This window comes from Sarcophilus harrisii, chromosome 2 (assembly GCF_902635505.1).
Source record: "Sarcophilus harrisii chromosome 2, mSarHar1.11, whole genome shotgun sequence".
NCBI lineage: Eukaryota > Metazoa > Chordata > Mammalia > Dasyuromorphia > Dasyuridae > Sarcophilus > Sarcophilus harrisii.
Genome location: NC_045427.1, coordinates 370,016,193 through 370,035,771, shown reverse-complemented (window position 1 = coordinate 370,035,771; position 19,579 = coordinate 370,016,193). Strand labels below are relative to the sequence as shown.

The following is a 19,579-nucleotide window of genomic DNA, read 5'->3' as shown; positions in this document are numbered from 1 at the left end:
GAGGGTGTTGGGCCAGATGGTTTTTAAGATCCCTTCCAGTTGTAAATTTATGATCTTATGAACTCAGGCCCTTTGACTTCAAATCCAACATACATTCTGTTGTTTCATGCTTTGATTCATTCTCTTTTTTTTTTTTATTTAATAGCCTTTTATTGATTCATTCTCAATCACCCATCAGCCAATAAAAAAGTAGCTAGTTTTGTGTAATGGGCTGAGGCTTGAGTTGATGCACTGAGGTCCCAAGCATGTGAGGCTAAATAGTAATTGGACTATACTCTATTAATATACATGCTTGGATAAAGAATGACCCCCGCCCACTCTCTATGCAGAAATGCTTGTATCTCTATAGGTGGAGAAGGAATTGTATTTACCTTGTCCATTGCAGAGAGACCCTTGAAACAAAGGAGAAGACCCAAGAAATATCGGGTGGTTCTGTTGCTGATTGTGCTCACCATTGAAAGAGTGTGGCAATTATGGCGTTTGACTCATGGACATCAAAGATTGTTGGACTTCAAAACCCTCAGGAATCACTGGATTCTCTGAGACATGATAAGATTGTTGTAGGACTTGAAAACCCTCAGTAATCATTGGATTCTCTGAGACATGATAAGATTGTTGTAGGACTTGAAAACCCTCAGGAATCATTGGATTCTCTGAGACATAGGACTTGAAAACTCTCAGGAATCATTGGATTCTTTGAGAAATGATAAGACTGTTACAGGACTTTAAAATCTCCTGGAATCATTGGATTCCCTAACACATAAAAAAGACTTTTGCAGGACTTCAAAAACTCAGGGGGATCATTGGATTCCCTGACATGTGAAGCAATGGACAATAGATTGGTTTTGGACTATCTCTTGGCTGCTGAAGAAGGTGTATGTGTGACTGTTGTTTATATACCCTCCTTCTAGGACTACTGGTGATCCTTTCCAACACCATGTTGATTTATATTGCTTGTTATTCTGCTACTTGAGTGTGCAATTCATGTTTGTTACACCACATCGAGCCTGCACTGACTGAGGGGAGGGTCATCCCTAATAGCCTCTGCGTTATTGCTATGTGTTTGTGTAATACCTCCCATGCTGATGGGTTTGTGCATGATAAGACCCTTCAGCCCAGAAACCCACTAGCAGCCCCCACCTCCCTTTGGTGCTTTTCATCTCCCTTCCTGAGAAGTCAGGGAGGCTGTGATCACCTCCTTTTCAGTGCTTTCACCTCCTTCCCTGAGAAGTCAGGGAGGGTGTGATCACCTCCCCTTGGGGGCTCTGACCTCCCTGAGGAGTCAGGGATGGCATGACTACCTGTGTTCTAAAACAAAAGAAAGCAGGAGATGTAATGGGCTGAGGCTTGAGTTGATGCACTGAGGTCCGAAGCACGTGAGGCTAAATAGTAATTGGACTATACTCTATTAATATATATGCTTGGATAAAGAATGGCCCCCGCCCACTCTCTGTGCAAGTCCTGATGTGTTGTATAGGAAATGACGATTTTGGTGGGTGGAGGCAGAGAGACAGGAAGAGAGGCTGGGGGAGATTGGCCTGGGTTCTATGCTTGTAGCTGCTGGTTGTGTGGCTGCTAGTCTAGCTAGCTTCTTGACTTAGCCGCACACATTGCTATTGCCCATTCTCTTCCACCTCTGATCTTTCTTCACTGAGAATAAAGATTGACGATTTTCCCCTAACCTGAATTCCTGACTCTGGCTGATTTTAAAATACACAGTCATCACAGTTTTGTTTCCCAGAAAACTCTGAGCTTCAATTTTTTCAATTTCCCTATAAAATGGGAAAAAAGAATTATACTCCCAACCTAATTGGGTTGTTAGGAAGAACCACAAATTTGAGCTATTACTATGATTATTTCCAGTGACAAATCAGTTCAACCATTGCAAGTCACAATGTTTATTCAGTGACAGCAGGAAGAAATCTTAGGAAGCTTGAGGTGCTTGCTATTTGAATTTCATTTTGGGTTCATTATTTTTGCCATGAAAAGAATAGAATTGGAATTGCTATCTATCATCGACATCATGAAGGGGTGGTTAAATTTAATGAGTGGGGGAACAGTCATTGGTAGGGTCTCAATGCTAGTTGCTCCAGAAGCTTCTGCTCCTTCTTCATCCATCTTCAACACAGCTTTATGAATAGCCTAGAAGAGCAGACAACAAAGGGTCAGCTAGTCAAATTCTTTAAAAGGCACACTATTCCTCCAGGTACAACAATTCAATCTAAGATGGAACCATCACATTTGAATGGATTTTATTCATCTAGTTAGTCAACAATCTTTTATTAAGCATCTACTGTATGCATGTACATATATTTATCTATAAAATCAAGGCATTAGGTTAGGGATAGAAACTTTGCCTTGACTTAATCTATTAACTAGTTAACTCTAAGAAGTTATAGAGGAACTGACAACCTATGTGTTAAGGAATTAACACAGGATTCTCAACCCTCTTCTTCCCCAAAGAACCAAACAAATAAATATGCATGGGTCTATGCTCAGAAGAGTGAGATATATAGATTGCTAGAACTCTCTTCCTTCCCCTTTAGGAGTTTAAAATCATGTCATGTATTCAAATAAATTTATGAGAAATAAAAATTATTATGAAACCTGATGAAGGTATCCTTGATCAAGGAACAATTGGTTTCAGCTAGGGATTCAACATGGTGTTATAGTGACAGAAAGATGGGATTTTGAGTCAGAGGACCTGGCTTTGAATACTGATTACACCATCTGTGTAGAATTTTGCTTTCTTATTTATTGTGCTACTTTTATTTGATTGAATCATTTAATTTATTAATACTTGAAGTTATGAGTTAGGCTTGTATTTTCCCTTTCTTTCATATTATTTTAGGGAAGCTATTGGCATTGATTTAAGCAATTTCCTTGCCCAGAAGATCCATATGACTAATGAAATAAAAAGTCCAGTCTTTCCCTTGAGAGGAGGGTTTGAAGAAAGTAACTAATTAGTTGTCTTCATGGTCACCTGACCTAAACATCTACCAATGTTTTTTTTTTCCACTTTCTGCCATATGGGACTATGTATGCCACTTTTGGCTATAGATTGTTACCTTTATGATAGAGATGTTGAATAAATAAGATTATAGAGAAGGGCCAAATCCCAGTTTCCCCAACTCTAAGGATATTTCCAAATTCTTTTGTTGTCTTGGAATTTTGACATATCAAATGTTGATCAGAAGAAATGCGCCAGGGGCTAGGACTTGGAAATCTTTTTTCTTATATAGGTTCTATGGTTGACACTGCATTATTTTCATGGGTTTTGAATTTTAGCATTATTTCTGATAAACTTGTAACACAGAATGCAATTGATCAGAATGATTATGGAAACTACATAAGATCACAAGATCGAAATGCAAGAACTTTAGGCATTCTTCTTCCTACCTTCCACTTTTAGAGTTATTCCTTGATACTAACACTCAGAGATCTTTGTGGTTTGCTGATTCAGAGAGGTATCCTTTTTTCAGTTTCTGGTAATACTTATTTTCTGGTTCTCGTTCTCACTTCTTTCTCAGTAGTATTTCCTTGTTTTCCTCTCTACTCCTCTCCATGCCTCTACTCTTGTGAATTTCAATATACATGTCAATGTTCCCTGCTTCCCATTTCATCAGCCTCTTCAACTCCAAAGACTTTATTCTAATCCAATTTCCCACAGCTATTGATTTTATGCCATGATCTCATCATTACCAAAGTGTCCTATCACCTCAATTCACAACTATAGAATTCCACTAGTTGAACGGAACTTAGTCTTTCAAATCTTCCAATTATTCCTGTGCTTTATATTCATTATCCTTATAAAGAATATTCTAGATGAAATTTTTGTTCAGGTGTTCGTTCTGTGATTCTTCAAGAGAGCTTAGAACCTATTATCTGAGCCCTGAATTGTCTATATACATAGTATATATATATATGAATGCTTTCAGTAATAGAGAAATCATGACCTTGTGATATCCTGCTGTACTGTCATGTGGTTATAGTTTTAAAGAATTTATTCCTTCTAATTACCTGATGTCATTTCTACCACTATTATACCCCCATCTTTTTCCATTTGTGGTGTCTCTTGGTGACCTCATTTTGATTATCAATTATATGTTGATGATTTCCAGATTTTTATCTCTAGCCCTAATCTATCTAGAGGTTTTTTCCAATTTTATTTAAAAAATGTTTTTAATAATAACTTTTTATTTTCAAAATACATGCAAAGATAGTTTTCAACACTTATCCTTGCAAAACTTTATGTTCCAAATGTTTCTTCTCTTCTCCTCACCTACTCTTTCCCTAGACAGAAAGTAATCCAATATAACTTAAAAATTTGCAATTCTTCTATACATATTTTCACATTTCTCATGCTGCACAAAAAATCAGATAAAAAGAAAAAAAGGAAGCAAATAAGAACAAAAAAAGGTGAAAATTCTATGTCTTAATCTACATTCAGTTTCTATAGTCCTCTTTTTGGATGAAGATGACTCTTACTATCACAAGACTATGGGAATTGGCCTGAATCAGCTCATTGTTGAAAAGTGCCATATGCATTAGAGCTGATCACATAATCTTGTTGTTGCTATATAAAATGTTCAGTTCACTTAGCATCAATTCATATAAGTCTCTCCAGACTTCTGAATCCATCCTGCTGATCATTTCTTATAGAACAATAACATTCCATAACATTCACACACCATACCTTATTCAGCCATTCTCCAATTGACGGGCATCCACTCAGTTTCCAGTTCTTTGCCACTACAAAAAGAACTGCTACAAACATTTTTTGCATATAAAGGTTCTTTTTTATGACCTTTTTGAGATACACTCTGGATCACTGGTGGATCAAGGGGTACATGTAGTTTGATAGCCCTCTTGATGTAGTTCCAAATTGCTCTCCAAAATGGTCAGATCAGTTCACAACATTACCAGCAATGTATTAGTGTCTCAGTTTTCTCAAATCCCCACCAACATTTATCATTATCTTTTCCTGTCATCTTAGGCAGTCTGAGAGGTATGTAGTGGTACCTCAGAATTTTCTTATTTTGTATTTCTGTAATAAATAGTGATTTAGAACATTTTATCATATGACTAGAAATGGCTTTGATTTCTTTGTTTAAAAATTGTCCATATATATCCTTTGACCATTTATCAATTGGGGAATGGTTCGTATTATTATAAACTTGAGTTAGTTTTCTATATATTTAAGAAAGAGGCCTTTATCAGAACATTTGGATGCAAAATTTCCCCCCAGTTTTCTGCTTCCTTTTTAATCTTTGCTGCACTGTTTTTGTTTGTATAAAACATTTTAAATTTAACATAATCAAAATGATCAGTTTTGCATTTCATGATGTTTTTTAGTTCTTCTTTGGCCATAAATTCATAAAACCCATTTTAATCTTACCTTAGTATAGGTGTTAGGTATCAGTCAATGCTTGTTTCTGCCAATTGAGAATGTTTTTTTTTAATGTTCCCAGAAATTTTTGTCCATAGTGAGTTCTTATCCTAGAAGCTGGAGTCTTTGGGTTTTTTAAACATTAGATTACTTTAGTCATTGACTATCATGCCTTGAGAACCTTACTAATTCCACTGATCAATTACTATAGTTCTTAGCCAAATGGTTTTGATGACTGCTGCTTTATAATACAATTTAAGTGTGGTACATCTAGGCCATTTTCATTTGCTTTTTTTAAAAAATTCCCTTGAAATTCTTGATCTTTTATTCTTTCAGATTAATTTTTTATTATTTTTTCTATATTTGTAAATTAATTTCTTGGCAATTTGATTGGCATGGCATTGAATAAGTAGATTAATTTAAGTAAAATTGTCATTTTTATTATATTAGCTCAGCTTCCCTGTGAACACTTGATATTATTCCAAATTGTTTGGCTCTAACTTTATTTGTGTGGAAAGAGTTTTGTAATTGTGTTCATATAGTTCTTGACTTTGTCTTGGCAGGTAGGCTCCCAAATATCTTATATTATCTACAGTTATTTTAAATGGAATTTCTTTTTGTATCTCTTGCTGCTGGATTTTGGATGAAATCATTGATTGCCTCTACGATTTGTTGTTTCACCCACTCATCATTTGGAATTAGATTATTTAGTTTCCAATTAATTTTTGGTTTATTTTTCCTGACTCTTTGTAACACATAATTTTTTTTGCATCATGATGTGAAAAAGATGCACTTACTGTTTCTGTCTTTCTACATTTGATTTTGCGGTTTATGACCTAATGTCAATTTTTGTGTAGATTCCATGTACCACTGGAAAAAAAAATATTCTTTTCTGTCCCCATTCAATTTTCTCCAAAGATCTGTCAAACCTAACTTTTCTAAAATTCTATTTGCCTCCTTGACTTATTTGATTATTTTGTGATTCAATTCATCTAGTTCTGCTAGAGTAAGATTGAGATCCCTCACTAGTATAATTTTCTTCTTGCGACTCCCTTAACTTCTCCAGGAATTTAAATGGTATATCACTTAGTGCATACATGTTTAATATTTCATTATCTATGGTACCTATTAGCAAAATATAGCTTCCTTCCCTATCCCTTTTAATTATATCTGTTTTTGCTTTTGCTTCATCTGATCTCAGAATTGCTATCCCTCCTTTTTTTTTTAATTTCAGCTGAAGCATAATAGATTCTACTCCAGTCTTTTACCTTTATTCTGTATGTTTCTCTCTCCTTCAAATGTATTTCTTGTAAACAATATATTGTAAGATTCTGGCTTTTAATCCAGTTTGCTATACACTTCCATTTCATGGGAGAATTCATCTCACTCACATTCACAGTTAAAATTGCTAACTCTATTTCCTGCCATTCTATTTTCCCCAAGTTATATTTTTTCTTTCTTTCCTCTTTTCCATCTTTACCATTGTTTTGCTTCTGACCACCATCTCCCTCAATCTACCCTCACCTTTCTCATGTATTTTTCCTTCTACTTCTCCCCTCCCTTCCATTAGCCTCCCCTTTTCATTTTTCCCTTCCCCTAACTTCTTCCTTGTGAATTGAGACAAATTTTTATATTAAACTAAATATATCTAATGTTCCCTCTTTGAGTCACATCTGATGAGATTAAAATTCAAACAATGTTCATCCCCCTCCCTTTCCCCCTCAATTGTAATAGGTCTTTTTGTCTCTTCATGTGATGTAATTTACCCCATTTTACATCCTTTTCCCTCTTCTTCCAATAATTGGTTCCTTCCAATAATTCACTCCTGATCTTATTGGGAATGGTTGCAGTTTATACCCATTACATATGATGCTTACTGATGGTTTTAAATAGATGCTACAGATTATTTCAAGGAAAAGTCCATTTATTCCCATACTCTCAAGTGTTTTTTTAATAGGAATGGATGTTGGATTTAATCAAATGCTTTTTCTGCATCTATTGAGATGATCATATGGTTTTTGTTAATTTGGTTATTAATATGGCCAATTATCCTGATAGTTTTTCTAATATTGAACCAGCCCTTCATTCCTGGTATAAATCCTACTTGATCATGGTGTATTATCCTGGGGATGATTTTCTGTAGTCTTTTTGCTAATATCTTATTTAAGATTTTAGCATCAATATTCATTAGAGAGATTGGTCTATAATTTTCTTTCTCTGTTTTCAACCTACCTGGTTTAGGTATCAGTACCATGTTTGTGTCATAAAAGGAATTTGGTAGGACTTCTTTATTCCCTATTTTTTCAAATAGTTTATATAGCATTGGAGCTAATTGTTCTTTAAATGTTTGGTAGAATTCACATGTAAGTTCATCTGGTCCTGGTGATTTTTTCTTAAGGCATTGATTAATAGCTTGTTCTATTTTTTTCTGAAATGGGACTATTTAAGCAATTTACTTCTTCCTCTGTTAATCTAGAAAGTCTATATTTTTGGAGGTAGCCATCCATTTCACTTAGGTTATTAAATTTATTGGCATAAAGTTAGGCAAAGTAACTCCTTATTATTGCTCTAATTTCCTCTTCATTGGTGGAAAATTCTCCCTTTTCATTTTTAAGACTAACAACTTGATTTTCCTCTTTCCTTTTTCTAATCAGATTTACTAAAGGTTTATCTATTTTATTGCTTTTTTATAAAACCAACCCTTAGTTTTATTTATTAATTCAATAGTTTTTTTTACTTTCAGTATTATTAATTTCTCCTTTTAATTTTAGAATTTCATGTTTAGTATTTGATTGGGGGTTTTTAATTTGGTCTTTTTTCTAGCTTTTTAAGTTGCAAGCCCAATTCATTGATCTTCTCTTTCTCTATTTTATTCAAGTAAGCCTCTAGAGATACAAAATTTCTCCTTATTACCACTTTGGCTGCATCCCACAAATTTTGGTATGATTTCTCATAGTTGTCATTATCTTGAGTGAAATTATTAATTGTGTCTATAACTTGCTGTTTCACCCAATCATTATTTAAGATGAGATTATTTAGTTTCCAATTACTTTTTGGTCTATTTATCCCTAACTTTTTAATTTGAATAGAGTTTTTCTTGCATTGTGATCTGAAAAGAAAGCATTTACTATTTCTGCCTTCCTGCATTTAATTTGGAGGTCTTTATGTCCTAATATATGGTCAATTTTTGTATAGGTTCCATGAACTGCTGAGAAGAAAGTTTACTCCTTTCTGTCACCATTCAGTTTTCTCCAAAGATCTATCATATCTAATTTTTCTAATATTCTATTTGCCTCTTTAATTTCTTTCTTATTTGTTTTGTGGTTTGATTTATCTAATTCTGAGAGTGCAAGGTTGAGATCTCCCACTATTATAGTTTTGCTGTCTATTTCTTCTTGCAACTCTTAACTTCTCCTTTAGGAAGTTAGATGCTATACCACTTGTTGCATATATGTTTAGTATTGATATTGCTTCATTGTCTACACTACCTTTTAGGAAGATATAGTTTCCTGCCTTATCTCTTTTAGTTAGATCAATTTTTGCTTTTGCTTGATCTGAGATAAGGATGGCTACCCATGCTTTTTTTACTTCACCCGAAGCATAATAGATTCTGCTCCAGCCTTTTACCTTTACTCTGTATATATCTCCCTGCTTTAAATGTGTTTCTTGTAAATGACATATCGTGGGGTTCTGACTTTTGATTTGGTCTGCTATCCACCTCCGCTTTATGGAAGAGTTCATCCCATTCCCATTTACGGTTAAAATTACTAATTCTGTATTTCCTACCATCTTATTATCCCCAGATTAGGATTTTCTTTTGCTTGCCTCCCTTTACCCCCTTTCCCAGTATTAAACTTATGAGCCCCAGTTGTGTCACACAGCTCTCCCTCTTTAGGATCCTCCCTCCCCCCTTTGAATCCCTTCCTCTTTCTTGTATTCTTCCCTTATTACTCTTTTCATTTTCCCTTTTCCTCTCCCACTTTTTAATGAGGTGAGAGAAGATTCTATGTAAAACAAATATGTCAATTATTTTCTCTTTGAGTCAACTCTGATGAGAGTAAAATTCACACAATGTTCTTCCCCCTCTCTAAATTCCCTCAGATATGATAGGTTTCCTTTGCCTCTTTGTGGGATGTAGTTTCCCTTTTTTTTATCTCCCCTTTTCCCTTTTTCTGACACTATTCCCTTTCTATTTCTACTTCCCCTTTTTATGTTATATCAGTAAAATCAAATTATATATGTATTCTTTATGTATATCCACAACAGAAATATAGTTCTCAAGAGTTCCTTTTACCTTTTTCTGCTTCTCTTGAGTCCTGTGGTTGGAGATCAAATATTTTGTTTAGATCTGGTTTTTTCTTAAAAACAAATAGAATTCATCTGTTTCATTAAATGTCCATCTTCTTTAAATGGAAGAAAATGCTCAGCTTAGCTGGGTAGTTTATTCTTGGCTGCATTCCAATTCTTTTGCCTTTCAGAATATCAGATTCCAGGCCCTTTGATCCTTTAATGTGGAGGCAACAGGTCTTGAGTGATCCTTATTGTGGCACCTTGGTATTTAAATTGTTTTTTTCTGTCTGCTTGTACTTAGTCTGATAGTTCTGAAATTTAGCCACAATATTCCTTGGAGTTTTTATTTTAGGGGTCTTTTTTCAGAAGGTATTTGATGAATTCTTTCAATGCCTATTTTACCTTCAGATTCTATTATATCTGGGCAGTTCTGTTTGATGATTTCCTATAAAATAGTATCTAGGCTCTTTTTTTCATCATAATTTTTGGGAAGTTCAATAATCCTCAGATTATCTCTCCTAGATCTATTTTCCAGGTCTGTTGTTTTTCCAAGTAGATATTTAACTTTTTTTTCTAATTTTCCTTTTTTTTTGGTTTTGCTTGACTGATTCTTGATGTCTCAATGAATCATTCATTTCTATTTGTTCAGTTCTGATTTTAGTGAGTTATTTTCTTCAATAGCTTTTTTTATATACTTCTTTTTGTATATGTCCAATTGAGTTTTTAAATGAGTTGTTTTGCTCTATGGAATTTTTATTTCACTAATTCTTTTTTAGTGAGTTATTTTCTTTTCCCAATTCACAAATCCTACTTTCTTGGGAGTTCTTTACCTTTTCCAATTTACAAATTCTCTTTCCCTGAATTTCATGGGAGTTCTTTACCTTTTCCAATTCACATTTCAGGAAGTTGTTACTCTTTTGCATAGCTTCTCTTTCATTTCCCCATTTTTCTTCTAGCTCTCTTTTAAGATTTTTTAATGGTATCTTCTAGAACAGATTTGTGTGATGGGCCCAAGGTTAGATCCCCCTTTGGGATATTGTCTGGAGACTGTTTGTTATTAGTTTCCTTGGGATTAAAAACCTGCTCTCTTTCTGTATAGAAGCTATTGATCGTCCTTTTGATTGTTTTACTCATTTTTTTTCCAAGCCTGTAGGGTCTGCTTTCAGGGCAAGGAGGTTACCAGATTCTTCTGCAGAGCAGAGACAGGTGTATGGACAGTGGCTGCAAAGAGCAGTGAGTTATGGGAGTGCTCTTGGAAAAAGTTCCTCACCAGAATTGATTCAGGCTTGGGGGGGGGGGAGGGCCGAACTGTGGAAGTACCCAGTGAAGAACCCCACTGTGCGGTTTAGTGACAGCCCTGGGGCTAGAGGCTGAGCAGTGAGCCCAAGTCAAAGCCTGTTGTGGGGCTGTGTGTATTAGCAGTTGACCAGCGAATAGCCCCGCATGGACCGGAAGTGTCTCTGCCCAGGGAAGCACAGTCGTGTTGTGGAAGTTCTCTTGCCTCAGGCCAAGCCTCACACTGTGCAATTTGAGGCTGCTACAGGCTGAGCTCTCCCTGCCGTGCAGATTTGTGACTGCCTTGTTATAGCCATGTGCTGCAGAATGCCGCTGCACAGTTGTGTTGTAGTCTGTGCTGAGTTACTTCTGGTTTTGGGTGGGCATAGCCAGATCTTGTTAGGTTGTGGTATTTTTTAGAGTATCTTCTACCTTTGGCTTTAATTTCTATGCTGTTCTACTGCTTTTCAACCAAGGCAGAGCAGTCAACCTATGGCAGAGTCATCTCTGTAAATTTTCTAACCACAGAGGCCACCCCTGCTGGGTCTGCTCAGTGTGCTAGCCTCTAGTTCTATCCCTGCCAACACTGGTCTGTTCCTGCTGCTCAGGACAAACCTTTTCTGGTGATCTTCCAGATTATCTTTGGCTGGTAAGGTGTTGTACTTCTAATCTTGGTGAATTTTCCTAGTCAGGCACTATTTTTGAGACTGAATTTAATAATTGGTCATGAGGGTATGAGAGGAACTTAGAAAGTTATGTATGCCTTCTCTGCCATCTTGGCTCCACCCCCTCATTTTGTTTTTTTGCCCATTTTTGAAGGTTAAGGTCTGCTCATAGAGCAAAGGAAAGATTGTCCTGAGCTTCCTTCCCAGGCACAGGGGTTTTACAATGTTATTGGGCCATTGGTTTCTTTTCTGTGCTGAGTGGATGTGGCCAAGTTCCATGTGTTATGCCATGGTTCAGGGATTCACTATTTGCCTTCTATAGTTGTATTGGAGATCTCACACCTATTTCGCTGATCCACTGGCTTTTGACTCAGGACAGAGTAGCCAATGCTGTTATATTTTGGCTAAGAGCCTCCCATTAGATTCCCAGTACATGGGGGACTCTCTGCCCTGGGTCTCTCTGTGCTGTGCCTGTGTGTCACTCTCTGCCTGTCTGAGACAGATCTTTCTTGCAGTTCTTCTAAGATACCTTCTGCTGGAAATTTGTTACAGTCCAAATATTTGTGGGTTTTGTCATTCCAAAATCCATTTAGAGGCTTGATCTGGTGTTGATTTTGAGGGAAGCCAGGAAGAGCACAGGCAAAGACCTATCTACTTTTCACCATTGGCTCTGCCCCTTTTCTCCCTGTATTTTAGTTCTATACAGATTGGCCCATAATAATTCTCACATATATCCTCTTTTACGTTCTAATTCAAACTTATCATTTCTAAACTAGGTTATTCTGATGATCTTCTAATTGATCCCTGCTTCAAATCTGTCCCCACTTCATTCTATCATTCATAGTTTGGCCAAAGTGATATTTTTACATGCATATCTAATTATATCACTTTCCTACTTAGCTACAGTGACTTCCTACTGTCTCTAGGTTAAAATATAAAACTCCTTATTTTACTTTTTAAAACTCTTCAGTCTCCTCATCATACATTGTTCCTTCTCTTATACTGTATAATACAGTCAAACTGGCTTTCTCTTTGTTTTCCACACATAGCATTCTATCTTTTGTCCCCATAGATTTATACTCATTCTTCTCCATGCTTGAAATGCACTCCTCACCTCAGATTATATGATCCCTCACTTCTTTCCATATTTTCTCCTGAGCCTCAAATCTCAACTGCTAGCGCATTTCCTCTCAAACTAGTTTATATTTACTTAATTTGTATTTATTTTTTATTGTATGTATTACACACACACACACACATACACACACACATATGTATGTATGTATATCTTTGTTGTCTCCCCTGTTAGAATGTAAGCTAATTGTTGTAGGAATTGTTCCATCTATTATATTTGTATTCTCAGTACCTAACACAGTGCCTGACATTATTATGTCATGGTTATGCCATGATTCAGGGGCTCACTATTTGCCTTCACTGATCCACTTGCTTCTGACCCAGGACAGAGTAGCCAATGCTGCTATATTTTGGCTAAGAGCCTCCCATTAGGTTTTAGTAGCTGGTAGGTGGTTAATAAGTACTTATTTGAGGACTAATTCCATCCATTGGTATTAGGCCAATTTTGAGACCAGGAACAGCTAAGCAATACAATTGATAGAGTGCTGGGTCTAGCATTAGGAAGACTCATTCTAACTTCAAATTCTGAGACCCTTAACTAGCTGTGACAAGTCACTTAACCATGTTTGTCTCAGTTTTCTCATCTGTAAAATGAGCTGGAGAAGGAAATCAAACTGCTCCAATAGCTCTGCAAAGAAAACCCCTAATGGAGTCACAGAGAGTCAGATAGGATTGAAAAGTGACAATTTTTTGAGACCAAGATGTCAATTGAAAATGACAGGGTAGAAGACATCATGACTTATCTCCATGACATCCCCAGAATCTCTCTTCTTGAGAAAATGTATCATTTTGATCTGGCATAGATAAAGCTAGTCAGTGGCTTCCTTACTCATTCATAACCTCAGTAAACAGAAGTTATAGAACACAGGGCAAGAGATAGATAGTTTTAGTATTGGTCATTGTTTCTCTCCCCTCCACCCCCAATTTCAAGAATAAAAATAAAATTTTATCTTTCCTTCCACATCTCCCCCTTTTCCCTATCATTACCAAGGATATCACTATCTTCTAAGTTCCCCAGGCTCACAACCTAGGTGTCATTATTGACTTCTCAGTCTCTCTTAACTCCCTCTCTGGTCTATTGCCAAATCCTATTGATTTTATTTTCATGACATTTTTTCAATACCTAGCGTTTTCTGACATTTTCTTCACCATGGTGAGTGATAACTGGGATTTTCTGACTCATCTTGGTGCTATTTCTACTAGATTATACTTTGCAGAAGCGTCTTGAGATAATAGCCAAGATATTACCCATTTTCTGTAATAGATATTCCATATTTTCCCAAATCCTGCAGCATATAGGGAAGCTTGCACAACTGAGACTTTGAAAGCAATTAAATATATTTCTCATGTCAAGTTTAATTTATCATTCATTCATTACAGCAAAATTTATAACATCCTTACTGTATGCAAAGAAGCATGTGATTCTCTGTGGTGACAATGGTTTATATTGTACCTTGGCTCCTAGAGAAGAGAATTCCTGATAAACGAATTTAATCTCCAACTGCCTTATACAAAAACCCAAGTGAGGCGCAATGTGATGTTTGAGAAATGGCTGCCATTTTTGCCACATCAGAGGCTGCAAAGGAAAGATAAGAACAATTCAAGTTAAAGTTTATAGTCTTACCTGGCTAACTTTCAGGGTCTTCTGGGGACTGATTCTGGTGAGATCAGCACTTCCATCAAAAATTCTTGTGACGCCAAGCCCAGAGAGATACTTTTTCACGTTATAGGTACCAGAGATGGAAAACTTGGGTAAACACACATCAACAGAACTAGGGAATACAATCATCAAAGAAAAGTTCTAGTAAGTATTTTAAAACATGCATATTCTATAGTAAACCCAAGTTTAGAGAATCTTGGGAGCAAAGCCAGCCTCTCATGTTATGAAATAGGCAGGATTTGTCTTTAGCATCCTTAATTTCCAATTTACAAACTTTTGTCCTTTGGTGGTCATTTGCTTAGAAATCTTTTTTTCCCTTTATTAAAAAAAACTACCATCAAAATCCTGGTTCTGCCTTTAAAAAAAAAATCTATATCCTTGGATAAGTGATTTAATTATCTGGGCCTCATTTTCTTAATTGGTAACATTAGGGCATGGGGTTTGAGCTTCTCTTAAGATTTCTTTCAGAATAATATTTATATTTCATGATGAACATTTATTCACCTTGAATTTAATTCATTCATTTCACCTTGAGAACAGCTTCATGATTTTCCTCTTTTAAAGAGCTGTTCATTTAACAATGACCAAAACCTAAAGCTAAGTAAAGGCTAATAGTTTTTCTCTACATCACTCATTTATTGCAAGATATGTGTGTCTCTGTGTATGTGCACACATTCATGTATGTGACAGAGAGAGAGAAAAGAAGAGAGAGAAAGAAAGAGACAAAGAGTGGAGAGAGACAGAGGCAGAAAGACAGATATGACCATCTACATTCTGTTTAAATTCCTAAACTCAGAAATTTCTCTCTGATCATACTCTCTTTCAGTTCTCTCTCCAAATCTTTTTTAGTTTCTATTCATGAGCCAAAAAAATACTACCAGAATGTATCAATAAACCATATTGACTATACCTCCTATCCATTCATGGTATCTGATCTTGACTGTGTCCCCACTGTCCATCAAACCATCAGTCCTTTTCATCTTCATCTCTGCCTAACTCCTATTATACTCCTCATATTGGCTTTTCCATTTTCCTCAAGCCTCTAATACCAACCATACCCTGTTTTGTTACAGCAGATAAAAATTTCTCTTACTTTTCTAAGAAGATAGAGACTCTCCTAATTTTTCATTCCCACAGCTCAAAAGCTATGTCTTTACAATGATTGAAAAGTGAAATGTGTGCATGCTATCCACTACACCACTTAGCTAATAGTAAATGGTAATATCTATCTATCTATCTATCTATAGTGCTAGAGATCAGGAGACAGACAATAGTTAAGTATATCTATATCTGCATATCTAAATATAGAGATAGATAGGTCCTGGGAGTCTTTTACATAAAAATGATCTTTAAACTTATAGGAACTGTTTAGTCACTGAGTGAAAAAGTGTAGTGAGAGAAACAAAATAGTCCCAGAACAAAGCATGTTCACAATAGAAAAGATCTTGAATTTGGAGAGAGGGAAGAACCTGCCATCAGAAGTCTCTTCCTTTGTGGGAATTTTCATCAATTTTTGGAAGAGAGGAAGGACATGGCAAAGTGACATATAACAAATATCACATGATAATTTGAGATATACAATAAGGAGGTCAAATCAGAAATTTATCTATTTCTCCCCAGTTTGATTGCGTAAACTGCGATCAACTCAACTAGGTAGAACCTGAATAGGATCTTCAACAATTGTACTGGTGAATTGAAATTCTTTAGAAATGTAGAAACTCTTCAGATAATATGACCTGGCCATTTTTCCCTGGGATTTCAGAACTGACAAAAGGTCAGGATGAAATGTAGTTGTAGCCATAAAAAGGATTCTGAAAAGAAAAGCATAGGGTGAACTTTTAGAGCCTAGAGTCAAAGAATGATAGAATGTCAGAGTTTGAAATTACTTTAAAAATCCTGTCTAGTCTAAAAACCCTGAAGGGTGATCTTCTTACTAGGATATCCATAGTAATGAAGTACCCAAAAGGGAGAAAAATAAAGAGCAGAATGAAGTGGGTACTTCATTCTTAAGGGAGAAAAATAAGGAGCAGCAGAAGCAGCAGTAATAACAACTATAAGACTTCATTGTAGATCAAGCTTGGATCTGTAGAAGAGCTTCTTCTTCCTTTTAAATTTTATTTATCTTTTTTTTTTTTGGTAAAAATGGAAGACTCTGAATATGAAACATTGCATATGTTATTGGATTGGCTAATCTATTGATTTTGTTGAACCTAAAATATTTTAAAAAATGTTTTTACTCTTTCTTTCAAAAATTGATTGAGGTTCAGTTGGTATAAAGAGGAAGAGGGTAGATATATTTGGAAATAATGGTGATTTGAAAAACAAGAGTCAATAACTTTTTTTAAATTTTAAACTTTCCAAAAGAGAGGACTTGGCATTTTTATTGCCCTTACCTGATTCTAGCATGAGGTTGGGGAATAGGCCCATTTAGAAACTTGGCTCTGTGCTGTTTTCTGGTGACCTGAATGCAAACCTGTTGGGTTGCCTTTGTGAGTGAGGTGGCCTATCCTTTGGGTGTATTACATATTTTTCATATAATTGTGATTTTATCTTAGAACATCTGCAGCAGTTAGGAACATATTTTCCCCACAAGACAAAGACTACGCCCAACTAGAGATGTCAGGTCTCCTTTTATAGATCCTGAGTGGGTAGGACTGAACCAGCATTAAAGACCAAATATCTGGGCACAGCTGCCTGTGTATTTTTCCTTTATAGCATCACATCATGTCACAGAATTAGGAGCATTGGTTTGGGAGTCATTATATCTGGGTTCTTCTTTTAATTCTACTTTTTGACTAATTATGTGCTGTGATTTATGTGTAAATAATTTCCCTTCTCTGGGTTTTAGCTTTCTCATCTGGGAAATAAGATGGACTATTGGATATGTCAAACATATCCAGCAGGGAGTATGTAAGTCACAAAACTCTCCAGTGCCCTGAAACCAAATTCAAATCTACTTAGGAAAATTTTAACAAAATAAAGTATGTATAATACAACATAGATAATGTTAATTTATGGTTTTCTAAGTCAATAGGCAGCTCTCAGGGATTTGTTTCTATTTGAATTTGATATCATTGGAGTAAATATTCATCTGTTTATTTAGTGTAAGGTTTCTTCCAGGCCTAATATCCTGTATCCTATCATTCTGTGATCTAAAGAAAAAAGTGGTGTGTAATTAGTGGAATGAATCTTTAACACTTGGAGACCCCTGAACAAGCTATTCTTTGATTCTTGATTTCCCAGATCTATGAAACAGGCATGTTAAGAGGTTATGTCTGTAATGGATAGAGAACTGGCCTGAGAGTCAGGAAAATGTGCTTGTAAGTCCTGTTCCTATTGTGTACTGTGTAACCATGATCTAAAGAGAGAGAGACAGAGACAGATAGACAAACACACACATAAAGAGAGACACTCACAGAGACAGAGAGAGACAGAGAGAAAGATACAGAGAGAGAAAGATACACAGAGAGAGAGACAGAGAAAGAGAGAGAGACAGACAGATAGAGAGAGACACAGAGAGACAGAGAGAGAGAATAATGCTTATACTTCCCATGTCACAGAATTGTTATTGGGAAATGCTTTAGAGATGTTCAACATGTATAAAGAATTCAGGGTAGTTTGAGAAGACTTATATGAACTGCTGCAAAAAGAAGTAAGCAGAATAAGGAGGGGAGGAGGAACTGCAATTACTACCAAAAATATAAATAATTACAGGGGTCATCCCTGGAGTGGACATATAGTCTGATTCTTTTGCTGAGTGAACATCATCCTTTGCTAAAAAGATAAAGCAGTTCCTTATCAGTCCATTCTACAACTAAAGGGTTACGTGGGAGATGACTGGTCAAAGAATCAGGAGGAACTCCCCAATCAATGAGTTGGAAGAAGAACAAAAGAGAGATAACTAGCTCTTTCCTTTGGGAATTTTTTCTTCCCATTGACTTTTGGTAAAGGGAGGAAGAATATTTTTATAATTTTCCCTATTGTCTCTTTCTTCACCTTCCCCTGCCCCTGCATTAGTGGTGGTCTGCAACTCAAACACATATGGCAATAAAAATCAACTTAGGCAGCGTTAGTTGGTGCAGTGGATGATAGCATGCCAGAACTGGAGTCAGGAAGATTCAACTTCTTGTGTTCAAGTCCAGCCTCAAATGCTTACTAGCTATGTGATCCTGAATAAGTCACTTACCTTGTTTGCCTCATTTTCCTTATCTGTCAAATGAACCAAAGAAGGAAATGTAACTACAGTATCTTTGTCAAGAAATGAGCTCATGAAGAGTCAGACATGAATGACTTGAGTGTCTGTTTATTTCTGTCATTTTCCTGTTTTCCTCAGGCATTGGCTAGCAAACAGTGATCCTGAGAAGTGGATCTTTACCAGTCTGGTAGTAACATCATCAGTTACAGAAGACAGAAATTTTCTCCTATTAGGTGCTGGCAATAAAAATGTTTCTCCAAGGAAAAAAAACTCCTCTGTCAAAAGGATTCAGCAGCAGCAAAAAGTCCAAGGCATGATCTAGTTGATTAGAATATCTGGACCTTGAGAATTGCTTGGACAGTACAAACCTGAGTCTAAAAAATCACTTCTACCATTATATTAAGCTGTTTTTTTTTAATCTTCTATTAACATTCACCTTAGATCTATTGTACTTTTTAAGCAACTCAATGTCTGAAAAAATCTAGATGTTTAGGGCAAGTTTTAAGCTTTTGTTTTAGTCCTTTTCTTGTAGAATACCTTGGCAATAGTTCCCCTTTCCTCCAAGAAGCAGTGATATTTTGAAATCACCTTCTCTTGGTTTGCCAGCACTCCTGAATTAGAAACTCTTCTATAGGGTTCTATAGAAACCTATAGAACTCATTAAGTCATGACCACAATTGAAAATATCCATGTCTCCAGATAAAACCCAGTGGGGTTTTGACCATAATCAGAGAAGAAAACAGACCACTCTAAAGATTCAGTCCTGCTTAAGCAAACCGAAATCTATTATTGGGAAAGAGTTATAATATATCTAGTCTCTTTTCCATATTATCAGTCTTCTAATATTTGAAAGTTGCTACTATAAACTGACCTTCCAACAACAGCTTTTCCAACTCCACACCCGCTCAATTCTTTTTTCCACATTAAATATCCTTTAGTCATTCAGTCTTTCTTCATATTATTTGGTTTTG

The 19,579-nt window shown here is 35.9% G+C and overlaps 1 protein-coding gene across 1 annotated transcript in view; it reads right to left on the bottom strand.

The window, feature by feature from the left end:
* Positions 1–1,882: 1,882 nt before the first annotated feature.
* Positions 1,883–19,579, bottom strand: part of SERPINA12 (serpin family A member 12) — a 33,751-nt gene continuing 16,054 nt past the window's right edge. Inside the window, exons 4-5 of the mRNA XM_003756587.2 lie at positions 14,378–14,525; positions 1,883–2,142 (exon numbers count right to left, since the gene is read on the bottom strand). Of these exons, the coding sequence (XP_003756635.1) occupies positions 1,957–2,142; positions 14,378–14,525 (334 nt within the window). The 3' untranslated portion in view covers positions 1,883–1,956. The remainder of the gene's footprint in view (positions 2,143–14,377; positions 14,526–19,579) is intronic.